General features: G+C 54.3%; 1 protein-coding gene across 2 annotated transcripts in view; it reads right to left on the bottom strand.

Annotated features, from left to right (window-relative positions):
* Positions 1-4,103: 4,103 nt before the first annotated feature.
* SYNDIG1L (synapse differentiation inducing 1 like) overlaps positions 4,104-13,171 on the bottom strand; it is a 20,311-nt gene continuing 11,243 nt past the window's right edge. Inside the window, exons 2-4 of one of the 2 annotated variants that reach the window (XM_006778782.2) lie at positions 7,118-7,593; positions 6,265-6,405; positions 4,104-6,107 (exon numbers count right to left, since the gene is read on the bottom strand). In XM_006778782.2, the coding sequence (XP_006778845.1) occupies positions 5,949-6,107; positions 6,265-6,405; positions 7,118-7,534 (717 nt within the window). In that variant the 5' untranslated portion in view covers positions 7,535-7,593 and the 3' untranslated portion in view covers positions 4,104-5,948. Of the gene's footprint in view, positions 6,108-6,264; positions 6,406-7,117; positions 7,597-13,171 lie in introns of both variants that reach the window. The other variant, XM_006778781.2, reaches the window with a different exon arrangement.

The raw sequence follows: 13,171 nt of genomic DNA on the forward strand, positions 1-13,171 counted from the left end.
CTCTGGGAGCCACCATTCTACGTTCTGTGTCTATGAGTTTGACTACACCAGATACCGCACAGAAGTGGAATTCTACAGTAGTTGCCTTTTTGTGACTGGCTTATTGCACTGGGCATAATGTCCTCAAGGTTCATCCATGATGTAGCAGGTGTCAGGACATCTTGGGACCTGGGACCTCCAAGTCCACAGGCTGATGCTCTGTCCACTGAGCCAAACTGGTCATGGCATGGACACATTATTTTTAAAAATATATATTTTTATTGATTTTAGACATCTAGGTGGCTTTTGCTGGAGCCTGAGTGAGAGCTGATGGGGGCCTTGGACTAGGTCTTGGCAATGGAGAAGGGGGGAAGTAGATGGGACCAGGGGGGCTGGGGGGAGGTAGAGTCACAGGATTTGCGGAAGATGGGAAGGTGGCGAGGTTGAGTGGGGCAGGGCCTTCAGAAGGGACCGTGGACAAGCCAGTGGCGCTCAGACCTGGGAACTCTTTGGAGGGTGGGAGAGGGGAGGTGACTCAGGGGCTGAGCTGGGAGCAGAGGAAGCTGAGAACCTCTTCTCTGTCCTCAGCGCAGAGCCCTGTGGAGACCAGAGGGGGCACAAGGAGCAGGCAGCCACCTTTGTCTCCCTTGCCTCCTTGTTTATATTTTCCTACAGAGCGCAGACCTGGGTCCACCAGAACGTGGGTCTGTATGGCATCCCAGATGAAAGGTGGGGGGGGGGGGGGGCGGGGGGGGGAGGCAGCTAAGAGCTCTGCAGTCTGTCCCCATTCAGATACCAGGGGCTGGGCACCGCAGGGGTCCACCCTTCTGTCTCTTTCATCCTCCTCGGAATTGTAAAGGGCCTCCCCCCAGACCCCCATCCCTGTTCCTATCTCCCTGAGGAGGTGGGCGATTCTCCCCTCTGAGGGCGAGACCAGGGCGGGAAGAATTTTGACCCCTGCCCTCGCCAGCTGTGAGGCAAGTCACTTCCTCAGGGATATGCTCAGTGAGTTCGTGTTGAAAGTCTACGGAAAGCCCCACGCTCAGAGGAGCGAAGGTGTGAGTGGGTGTGGTGGTGGCTCATGGAACAGGGTGGGCTGTTCTACAAGGTTTGGCACCAGGGTGGCAGGGGTGGGAGTGCAGTCTGGGATAGAGAAGAGGAGACTTTCTGGAACTGTGTCTTGGAAGATCTTTATCATTTTGGAGGAAAGGTCAGGGAATGGAGGCAGACCAGGGAACCCCAGGCAGGGGGAGCACGTGAAACCACGCATGCCTTCAGCTTGCCAGCAGGGATGGCTGAGAGCCCAGCAGGGTCCCGCTGTGATGACCGGGATTTTGGCTTTCATCTCTCTCTGGCTGTGGAAGGGGTGATGGTGGTCAACAGGAGAGAATGGGAAACAAGTTTCACATAGCACTAACTAGATACCCAATGCCGTTATAGGAGCCATCCAAGTATTAATGGTGGAAGTCACAGCAACCCTGTGCAGTAGTCGCCGTCACCAGGCCAGATGGGAAAACAGGGGATAGGATTTGAACCTGGCAGCCTGGCTCCAGACTCAGCTTTCAACCACTGGGTTAGGCTGCGGCTCCCGGCCGGCTCCGAGCGGACGTGTTAGCACAGGGCTGGCGAGGATTAAGGAGGGACAATGGCCAGGAGTTGGCCTCAGGTGGGATGTGGGCCCAGGGTGACGATGGAGCCGTGGCAGGCGCTTAGAGGCCCTGGGACCACTCCCTGAGCTGTGGAACCAGGAGGAAAGAGGGCCCTGGAGGCTTCAGTCTTGCTACCTGTAAAATGGGTTCAGGAACCTGCCTCAGTGGCAGAGAGGGCTGGAGTGAAGGTGCTTTGTGTATCGAAGTTGCTCTGTCAATGGAGCCTGCCCTTGCCACCTCCCCTCTGCTCCTGCCACTGTCACACACATGCCCAGTGTCCCCTCTGGCCCCTTTCTGGCTGCCTCTCGGGGCACCCTGCCCTCTGAGATGTCTTTCTTTGGTGTTTCCTCATGAAGCCAGAGGTGGCTTTGAAGCCCTCTCGGGGAGAGAGAGAGAGCGAGAGCGAGAGCGAGAGAGAGAGAGAGAGAGGTAAAAGCAGTTCAAGGATTGTAGGTTGAAAGAATTTGGAAATGCAGATGGGCTGCATGAGGACTTTTAATTTTTGTTCAGAACATCTGAGTGCCTCTGTGGGCCTCCCACCTCACAGAGCAGCGCCCCCCCCGTCACAGAGAGGAGGTGAGAGCGGTGGTGGTGGTGGGGGCTGCTGTGAGTGTGGGGCAGGCAAGGTGACCACCCTCCAGCCCCACCCCTGCCATGCCACCAAAATAGAAGGGTTGAGGCGTCGGCCCTGGGAGGGGCTGCGGGGAAGCCTTTGAAGCAGGAGGGCAGGCTGAGTGTGTTAATATTCACCCTGCCGCAGCTGTTGCCCTGGGTTTTCTGTTTCCATGGCAGGCAGAGGCATCACCAGTCTCGCTCAGACACTCCAGGGCCAGGGAGGCAGGGCCTGGGCTTGGCTCAGAAATCGCTGGGTGCCACTGGGCAGCTCCCCCACCGCTCTGGGCCTCGGTTGTCCCATCTGTGGCATGGGTGACTGTGACTAGGTCGCCTCCCCGGCTCCTTCCTGCTGCAGCGTTTAGGATTCGCATCCTTGACAACTTGGCCACCTACCCCTGCCTCTGCACACACCCCTCCTATCCTCTGGGTGGCGCTCAGGCCTGGCCAGCCCAGGAAATGTGCTCTCTGATTTCCCTCTCTTTCCACCTTGCCAGTGAAGGAGAAGGTTGAGGTGGGGTTGCAGAGTTGGGGAAACCAGAGGAGGTGCAATTTTTTTTTAAAATATGGTTTTTTTTAGTTGATTCCAGAGAAGGAGGAAGGGAGAGGGAGAAACATTGATGTGAGAGAGAAACATCCATCCGTTGCCTCCCCTACACACCCTGGACCAGGACCAAACCCGAAACCTGGACGTGTGCCCTGACCGGAATCAAACCAATCAAACCGTGACCTCTTGGTGCAGGGGCATCGCTCAACCAACCGCGCCACACGGGCCAGGCCGGAGCAGGTGCAGTGCAAGGGCAGCTGGTGGGGAGTCCTGGTGCAGAGCCCCTGCTCTGCCGGCTGCCCCGACATCCCTGTGCAGCAATTTCAGTTTCTATTTTAAACAGTTTGGGTTGGTTGCTTTCCTGACTTCCTGCTGGGTGTTTATAGTGAGAAAAATAATTGGTAATATTTGCACAGATGTGCTGGCATTGCAACTCATCAAGGGCACCTTTACCTGGGGGACCCTCCCCCCCCCTGCTTCTCTGCCAGCGGAGGAGCCAGCCTCCAGGGGGGTAGCTGCAAGCCCTGGTGCCTCCCAGGAGCCCCAGGCGGTGAGGCACAGGCAGAGCTGGGAGGCAGGAGGCCTCCAGTGCCCCAGGCGTGCCCAGAGGTAGGCCTCAGCGTGACAGGGGAGGGGGCCCTGCCGTGTTGCAGGGACTGAACAGGAGGGGTCCTCCTAGGGGCTGCAGGAGAGAAGCCCCTTGAAGCTTGTTTCTGGTTCCATTTTCTCCCGCAGAGACTGAATTTGCAGCTGGGGGTGAGGGACGAGGGGGTGGTGAAAAGGAGGAGGTAGCAGGACTAAGTTGAACATAGGCGATCTCTGGCTTCTCCCTTTTCTGGAGGCCTGGAGCCCTGTTCTGAAGGGGTGGGAAGGAGATGGGCATTGTCCTGGCTGTGAGGCAGCCTGCCCACCCGAGCAGGGCCTGGACTGGAATGTGCACTGCCCACTGTCCACTCCGGGACCCAGCCAGGCTGGTGACGTGATGACCGCAAAGCGGGCAGGAACGGGAAGACTCCTCAGTCACCACGTCTGCTTCACCCCTTGAAAGTGCACGCACTGAATGTGTGCACACGGTATGCGTGCATGTGTCCCCATGTGTATGTGTGTGCATGGCGGCATGCCTGTGCCTGCAGGTATGCGCGTGCATGTGCATAGGTGCAGGCATGTGCACATGTGCGCACATCTATGCTAATATATGTGTACATGTGTGTATGTGTCTTGGTTTGGGTTCCCACAGAGGCTGACCCAGAGACAAAGATTCAATTGCAGGCAGTTTACTGGGAGATGACCCCAGGCAGCACAACAGGGGAGTGAGGAAGAAGATAGGAGAGGAAGGCAGGTCTCAATGCTCTCAACCAAATTGCTGCTGTGAGCAACTGAAACTCAATCCAGAGGGTGCGGCCTGGGGTCCAGTGTACACCATGACCATCCCTCCCCCACAGAGGGCAGGAGTTGGGCCGCTGGGGGCAGAAGCAGCAGATAGGTGTGAAGGAGGATGGGACACAGGCGAACGTGGAGGCAGGCACCAGGTGTTACAGAAATGTTTATTACAAGGATAAATATACACAATGTCAGACATTAAAACTGCTGATCCTGGGCCTGTGGGACTTTAAGGGATGCAGTGGGCTTGGTGACACCTAGGGTGAGTGTGGACAGTGGGACAAGCTGGGTCAGCGGTGGATCCACAGTCCCAGGCTCTGGATGGGGCCCGGGAATGACCAGGGCCCCAGATCATGCACAAGGAGGCTGATAGCTTGAGCCCTGACAGGCCTGCCTTCCAGTGTGCTGCCTTCCTGCCGCCTGTATGTCTCTCAAATTCTGGACGTTCCCCAGTTGCTGGGGTGCGAGAGCAACGCTGAGCAGGGGCATCAGCAAAGAAGCCCAAGGCTGGTCAGGGGCCCACTGCTGACCTCCAGCGTTCGGAAGCGGGAAAACATCATTGGTCTTTGAGAGACAGGCCCAACCTTCTTCTCTGAGTTGGTGGAGCCCTCAGAAATGATTGCAATTTGGTTCCAGCCCACGTGGTCCTGGCACAATTCAAACAGCTTGGAACGCCCCTTGGGAGGCTCCTGTCACATCCCTGCCCATGAACACTAAGGGTGATGGGAAAGCAAACCCCTTAGATAGATTCTCCTCATCCTTCTAGAGGGGCACCTCCTCCAGGAAGCCTTCCTGATCCCTGCTGGCTGCTCAGTCATGCCAGCCCTGTGTCACTCCTTCATCGAACTCACTGTACTCAGTGGGGCTTCTCCTCGCTGGTTTCCCATAGGATGTAAGGCCCTGAGCTCAGTGGCTGGTGGGCTGCTGATAGCGCTCTCTCCATTTACCTGGGATGGTGCCCTCTTGGGGTCCCCCAGGAGGAGCCCAGAAAAGGATGATGGGAGCAGGGACCAGGGGCAGAGTGTGGAGCCCCAGGTGGTCCGGCAATATTTCAGGACCCCTGTCATCACATCTGCTTTTCTTCCTGCACAGAGGAGCTCCAAGAAGCTGGTCTTGGTGCAGAGTTTACATGCCTGGGACCCCCCATCTGGAATCTATGGTGTCTCACAAGCCCTCAGGAGAGATAAGCACCACCCAGAGCCAGAAAGAGCAAGGGGCCCCGTGTCTCCGTGTATCTCCCCCCTGGCTGGCTGGGATTGGGCATCAGGAGGCCAGATGGTGGAACTGGGGAAGCCAGGCTGTCCCAGGGGTAGAGACTCCTATGAGCTGAAAGGACTGGGTCAGGTCTCCTGTCCGCCAGGCATCCCTTCTCTCCCTGCCACCTCCTGCTCTTTCTCTGTGGAGAGGTTGGCAGAGTTGGGTAGTGGGCTGCCTGAGGGCAGAGACCCTCTGGGGAGTGGGCAGATGGTCTGAGCTCCGAGCTGGCATCAAGCCAGAGGTGGGGCCTGCCTGGTTGGTGTGATGGGCAGCGCTACCCTCTCCTGCTTTCCAACACTGATTGAGCTGGAGAGTGGTGCCCCCGGCCCTGCTCTGGGGCCAGGAGCACTGGGCATGAGGAAGTGAAGGTTGAGCCCTGCAGGCTGCGGCCCGGGAGGCGTCCCAACACCAGCCACCTCACGACTTGTCTCCAGGGGCAGGGCTTTCCAGAGAGTCTGCAACCTCAAGGCCCGCTGCCCCCTCAGTTGGAGCAGGGGAGTCAGGGTGCTGGACCCTACCGGCCACTAGCCATGGCCATTGTGGGACATGTAAGCTGCCAGAGCCACCACCACAGCCACATAGAGACCGGCCCCCACGGCAATGGAGAGAGTGGCCAGGAAGAGGGCCCTGCGGGAGGTGGTGCTGGCCAGGCGGAAGTCCCCCTTGGAGATGGCCTTGCTGGTCTAGGGAGAGAGATGTGCTGATGAAAGAGGGCATCCCATGCCCAGCCCAACGGCCCCCGCCTACCAGGCCCCTGGCCCCCTCCTGCATAGGCTTCTGCCAAGCCCTGCAGTGGAGGAAGGTGGCCAGAGTCCAAGGCCTGGGCCCACGTGCTCTTACCCCCTGGGAGAAGTAGAAGGCGGCGATGCCCAGTGGCCAGAAGCAGCAGAGCATGGAGAAGATGGTGAGCCCCAGGTGGTCCCTGGGGGGCAGCGTGAGGAAGTTGTCTTCACTCTCACTCTCTGTCGAGGTTGTGTCACTCTGCAAAACACGAGTCGAGTTCGTGACCAGGCCCAGGGTCGCCCAGGGACAATGACGTGGTTCTCCTTTGCTTCGATGGAAGTGTCTAGGTTGGGCTCGGTGCTCTCTACCGAAAGCCCTTAACAATGACCCATGGATTCCATCTTTAGGGATTTAGCACAAGGAAAGAATGTAAGTATGTATGTACAGGCATGTTTGGCACCGGGCAGTGATTGTGAAAGATTGGAAACAATTGTCCCGTACAATGCCCAACGATCAGGAGGTTGACTTAATAAGTGATGGAATACTTACCATGGAATACCACGTCACCCTTTTAAAATCACCTGGTAAAAAGGTTACATTATGTGGAGCAACACTAAATATGTTGCTTAGAGAGAAAAATCAAGTTACAAAACTAGGCACTGCAAGATCTCTCTGGGGGACTAGGATGGGATAAAAACATGAATAAAAAATGACTAGAGGATCACCCACTACAATAATGTTATCTTTCCGTGGTTTTGGGCATTAACTGTATATTACTTATATGATTAAGAAAACAGGAACAATAAATGCTATTTAAAAATTAAACAGTCAACCCAAGCTAGTGTTTCTCAAATTGTGGGTAGCAGTTGTGTCAAAGTGCCCCTGGGAGGTGCGACCCTAAGCCAGGTCTAATTAATCTCAATGCTTGGCTGTGGGCCTGGGAATCTGTGTTTTAAATACATGTACCCACCTCCTCCTCCTCTTGGTCGTCCTCCCGTCCCTGCAGCTCCTCTTGAACCCCATAGGACACAGTCTGGATGGCGACATCCTCTTCTGCTTGGCCGGGTTCTGTGGACCACTCTGTGGGCCCAGCCTGGGGCTCCCTGCTCTCCGTGAAGCTGGTCTCACAGCTGCCTGCCCTGGGCTCTTTGACCTTGTCCCTCCCCAGGAGGCAGGCAGGCCTGTACCAGGCCTCCACGGCCAGCTGCAGGGACCCTGGGTCCAGGAGCTGGTGGGCGCGAGCAGGGTCAGCACCTCCTAGGAGGAAGGAGTAGAGCTTCTCCTGGCAGGACCAGCTGGGCGAGGCCTCGGGGTAGGGGTAGGGGCGGTGGAGGTGGGCGGGGCTCCGAGGCAGCAGCGGGTTCTGCAGTTCACTCAGACTCTCCATGGTTCTGGGGGCCGCTCCAGGAAAGGGAATCTGGGCCAGCTGGGCAGTCCTCAGAGAGCCTGCTGGGAGCACAAGACAGACAGACACTGAGGCCAGGGCGCCGGATGCAGGACTGGAAGGGTTAAGAGCTGGGGTTCTGCAGTCTGACTTGCCTCAGACCCTGCCTCTATCACTGGCCAGAGGTGGGACCTTGACTTGGCTACTCAACTTTTCAGAAACTTCTCCATTTCTTTGTCTGCAAGTTGGGGATAACAGCTGTATCTAGCTCATAGAATTGGTTTGTTCGTGTATCCACTCAACACACATTTATTGAGCACCAGCTCTATGCCAGATGCTGTACACACAGATGCTGGGATATGATGGTGAGAGAGGTGGGAAGAAGGAGGGGAAGAGGGATGCACACTTTTTCTTCCCGGAGCTCACAGTCTGATAGAGAAGATGGCTGCCCCAAGAAGAACCACAGGGGGTGTGAGAACAAAGGTGCAGGGAAGGCTTTTAAACAGATCTGAAGGAAGAGGACAAGTTGACAAGGCGAGGGGAGGGGGAACACATTTCAGGCAGAGGCCAGATAAAGATGGCAGGTCTGAGAGCCTGGGAGAAGGCAGGTGTGGTTCAGGGTATAGAGGGAGGTATGAGCTGGGTGTGGGGCATGCAGTCCTGTTGGGGTCTAAGATGGCTTCACGGGTCTTGGCAGGTGTGATAGGATGAGGTTTGGATCCCGAAGCCTTTCAATGTTTATGTGTGGAGAGTGGCTTGGAGAGGGCTGGACTAGCTAGTACATCATCTAGGAGGCCTTGCCATGGCTTCTGGTCAACTGAAGACAACTGCGACTCAATGGGGAGATAAAGAAAAAAGGACAGGCCCTGGCCGATGTGGCTGAGTTGGTTGAAGTGTTGTCCTGTACACCAACCAAAAGGCGGCGGATTCGATTCCCAGTCAGGGCACATACCCAGGTTGTGGGTTTGACGCCCCCATTCAGGGTGTGGGCAAGAGGCAATCAATCAATGCTTCTCTCTTACACTCTATCCTTCCCTTCCTTTCCAAAAATCAATAAAAATAATTTTAGAAAACTAAAAAAAAAAAAAGAAAGAAAAAGAATTCAAAGTCTGGCAAAGGGCCATTTCTACTTCTTCCCCAAGAGAAATAGAGTCTAGAAAGCTGGTTCTTGGGAAGCCTGGAGACAAAGCATGCCCCAGGAGCAATGCCCAGGGGAAGGGACAGAGGGAGGGAGGAGAGGGACCCAGTGTTGAGAGTGTGGCCACGGGGTCCTGGACTCCCTGGCTGGCCTGCTATGAGGGAGGAGGGGGAGCGGTGGCCTGCCGGGAGGCAGAGCAGCAGGAAGAGGCTGCCATGCCCCAGGCTCTGAGCCCTGGGAGGTGCGGCCTCTCTAACAGAGACTCCTGGAGGGCACAAAGACCAGCATGTGGCCCAAGTGTCCGCCTCTTCATCCAGGAAGGGGACAGATGGTGTGGAGACATTGGGCTGCCACGCGCCTGGGGGCTTTGTTGGTGCATTAACCAGCTGCAGGTAACCCCTGAGCTGAGGGCAGCTGTGGCAGGAGCTTCTCCACACACAGAGATGGGCACACAGGCTTGGGAGGGGGTGGGCTTAGGTCACTGCTCTCCAGTGCTCAGGAATGCAGGGGCCTGGCTGCTTCCTCCTCCTTTCTCTCCAGAGGTCAACAATGCAGGGAGCCCCTCGGACTACAGGATGTGGAGGGCTCCTTCCTGCAGGTGGGGAGTTGGGAGTGCCCACAACAGAGGTCTTGCAGGGCTAGGCTTGTGTCTGGGCTCCTCTGGGCAAATTCCAAGCAGGACTGGTCTCTTTTGACCCCCATGGGCAACTTCTGAGCCCATCATAACTTCCCCTCCTCCAGGAGATGTGACCCACGGGTGCAGAGTTGAAGGTTATGTGACCATAAGGCTCATGGGTTTGGTAGTCAGGTACACCGGGGTTCCATTCCTGAACCACCCCATTAACATTTTGACTTGGCACCTCAGTTTTCCCATCTATAATAAGAAGGGTTGATTTAAATGGTCACTGATGATGATGGCACTAACATTCACGATCCCATAGCCTCAAGGAGCCCCACAGAAGTGAAACGCCTCCACTCAGTCACCTTGCAAGAGTCCAGGGTAGACGAGCAGGCTCAGAGCCCAGTGAGGTGCAGAGTCCTCTCCTTCCCTGCATGGCCCCTCAGAACAGGATGAGGGGGGCAAGGGAAAGGCAAGACAGCTACTGGCCAGGTGGACCCTCGGGCTTCCCAACTCTCCCTGGGCTGCCCTAGTCCCAGCCCCTCCTGCCCCTCATTTTTCCCTCCCTCTGGGATTGTAGGACATGGTTCTCAAAGGTCCCCCAGCCCCTCCACCAGCTGGTCTTAATTTACTCCCCTCTCTGTATAGCCTTGAAGGTCCTTGTTGCCATTCATGAAGGCAGAGGTATGGAGGGCCTTTCAGCAGGGGTGAGGCAGGGAGGACCAGTCCCAGGGCCCTCAGAGCAGATGAGTGCATCTAACTCACCCTGCCCTCTGCCCTGCTTCAGCAGGGGGAGCCACCTGTCCAACCCCCCAGAAGGAAAAGAAGGATGCGTGTGGCCAGGAATGAGGCCCTGGGGCTCTGGAGACGTGAGGGCGTTTGCAGGGCACTTGCCCAGGGCAGGCAGGGCAGCTGGGTTCCAGTTCCCCCTCCTGCTTTTGCCAACCACCTCTTTTGGTCAAAGTACATCCGGCTAAGCTTCTGGAACCCAAGCCACACAGCCTTTCCTGGACTGTGCCGTTAGGCAAGCTTCTCAGCACTTCATTGTACAAAGATGCACGAACCTGGGTTTTCACAATAAGAACAAACGGAAAGCCACCTGAGTGTCCGACAATCAGGGACGAGTTAGATAAATGATGGTCCAAGACGAGGTGGTGCAAGACCTTCCAACAGGTCTACAAAGAGGAATGACAGGAGAAAATGCTCACTGCAGATTCAGTGAGAAGGCAGAAAAGAACGGTATGTGCACATAATTGCAACTCCAGCCAAGTGTCAACAGCGATTACCTCCAGGGGTGAGAGCGAGGGTGTTTCTTCCATTTTCTTTTTTACACCATGGTTTTTCGGTTCTCCACATTTATTTTTTACAACGAGCATGTACTACTGTTAAACCAGAACAAATTAAGTGCATAGATTTCTTCTGAACTAAATTATCTAAAATCGGTTTAAAACTTCCCTAGGCTAGAGGGTTTCTTCTGGGTTTAGAGGCTGAGCACAGCATCAAAGCCTACCCTGACACACACAGATAGGCACGCACGTACACACACACACACACACACACACACCCCTCCGCTTCCATAAAGCATCCAAGCTAGGGGCTGTAGCACCTGCTCATAGTGGCAGTCAAGGGCCACAGTTCTCTACCAGGTCATGTTCTCCTCATAAACTGCTAGGGCCACACAAGGGTTCACTGAACTGGTCCCAGGGGCCCAGCACTGAGCTCTGGCCAGATGGAGGAGGTGGCAGGTCCCCAGGGCAGCCTTCTCTGCCCTTGACCTGGCCTGACCTCTTGGCCTGTTGCATGTGGCTGCTTCTCCCTGCTCTCTGGGGTAAGAGACCAGTTTCAAAGCAGACCAATTTTCATTTCCACCTCTGCTGCCTGGGCTCCCTTGGACTGTGTGTGCTGTATTGTGTGCCTGCCTATGTCCTGGTGAGCATGCCTGTGTGAGAATGTGTGTGTGTAAGTGCACACTTGTGCAGAGGACAGACGTGAAATGCCTGAAATTCTGAAGCTAAGCAGATTGCTCCAAATTGTGCATTTGGGCCTAGCTGTCTGGGGCCACAGGAGGAGAGGAAGAGAAGATGCCTCTGGTTTGTTTCATTCTCAGCTGAGAACTGAGCTGAGCTAAGGTTTTCCAGTCCCTGCTCTGGGGAGGGAGAGCACACTGCCACCTCTCAGACCAGGGACAGGAAGCCATCCACGAGTCCACTAGAATCCAATTACAGCGTCCCACTGGAGTCTGATTGCACCTGAGTCCAGTCATAATATAGTGTAACATCAGGTTGCTGATCTATAAAATGTATGGATGGGGTAGAAAGTGTTGATTTTTTAACAGCGCGGCTCGATATGACCCGGGGATTCTATTGGGAGAAGAAGAATAATAACTTAACACGTACTGAGCTTTTTGTATGTGCCAGACACTCATTTTGACTCAATAATTCTTGGGGATTCTATTGGGAGAAGAAGAATAACTTAACATGCACTGAGCTTTTTGCATGTGCCAGACACTCATTTTGACTCAATAATTCTAGTGGGAGAATAAAAATAGAATGGGCACTTCCTCTTCTAGCTGTGGCAGACAAACTCAGGTCACACAATACCTGCCAATAATAGCTAGAAAAGCTAGGGGAAACATGAGGGCATCGAAGAATTGCCCAGGGGAGCAAGAATTTGAGGGGTCAGGGTTGCAGGAGCCCAGAGGAAAAAGAAACAGACAGGTGAGCCTGGCCCTTCACACCACTTTCCCCTTCTTCTAGCACCATCAGAGGCCAGGGAGAAAAACCTGAAGGAGGAGGGGACCCAGAAAACAGTGGCGGTTTTCAGCTTCTTTAGGCTACCCCTCTTTCTGGAAGGAGCAAGCCAGAAAGCAGGCTTTGAATCCACTCCGTCCCTCGGAGAAAGGTGTTCTGCACGCAGCCTGGCTGGCTTCCAGAAGCCAGCGTTGTCTCAGGGCAGTGGTTCTCACTTTAGTGTGTACCAACACCACCTGAGGACTCCTTAAACCCAGACTGCGGGTTCCCACCTCACCGTGTATGCTTCCAGATGGGCCTGGGCCTGCACATCTGTAACAAGTTCCCAGTGCGACTGGTGCTGCGGGTCCAGGGACCACGCTTCAAGAACCACTGCTCTGATAACCTACTGAAAAAAAATAGCGAAGACATGTATAACCTGTAAGCTAATCGATGGGGAACATGAAATAATAAAAACACTTGGCTATCCAAAATGAGACAAGATAGAAAAAGGGATATAGAACAGGTGAGACAAAATAGAAAACAAATAGTAAGGTGTCAAACTTACACCTGATTATATCAACAACTACATTGAATGTGAACGAAATAAAACTGCCCATAAAAAGACAAGGATAGTCACATAGTGTATTAATCCATTTATATGGAATTTGAGAGGCAAAACTAGAGTGACAGGAAGCAGATCAGTGGTTGCAAAGAGCCAGGAGTTGGGGGAGGGGACTGACTGCAAAAGGGCATGAGGATTTTTTTAATGGAGGGGCTGTTCTGTACTTTGATTGATTGTGGTAGTGGTTACATGACTGTATTTCATGGAATTCACTGAATTGCATACTTAAAATTAATGGTTTTTATTATTGCATGTCAAAATGGATTTTTTTGTCATTTATTTGTTTGTTTATTTATTTATATTTTATTAGTATTTTTAAATCCTAGTATATGTTTTTTTATTAATTTTTTGGAGAGAGAGGGAGAGAGAAACATTGATGTGAGAGAAACATCAATTAGTTGCCTTCCATATGTGATCTGACTGGGATCAAACCTGAAACCCGGAAATGTGCCCAGACAGGGAATCAAACTGGCGGCCATTCAGTGCACAGAAGGATGCTCAACCAACCAGGCCACTCTGGCTGGGCTGG

This window comes from Myotis davidii, unplaced genomic scaffold (genome assembly GCF_000327345.1).
Source record: "Myotis davidii unplaced genomic scaffold, ASM32734v1 scaffold309, whole genome shotgun sequence".
Taxonomy (NCBI): Eukaryota; Metazoa; Chordata; class Mammalia; order Chiroptera; family Vespertilionidae; genus Myotis; species Myotis davidii.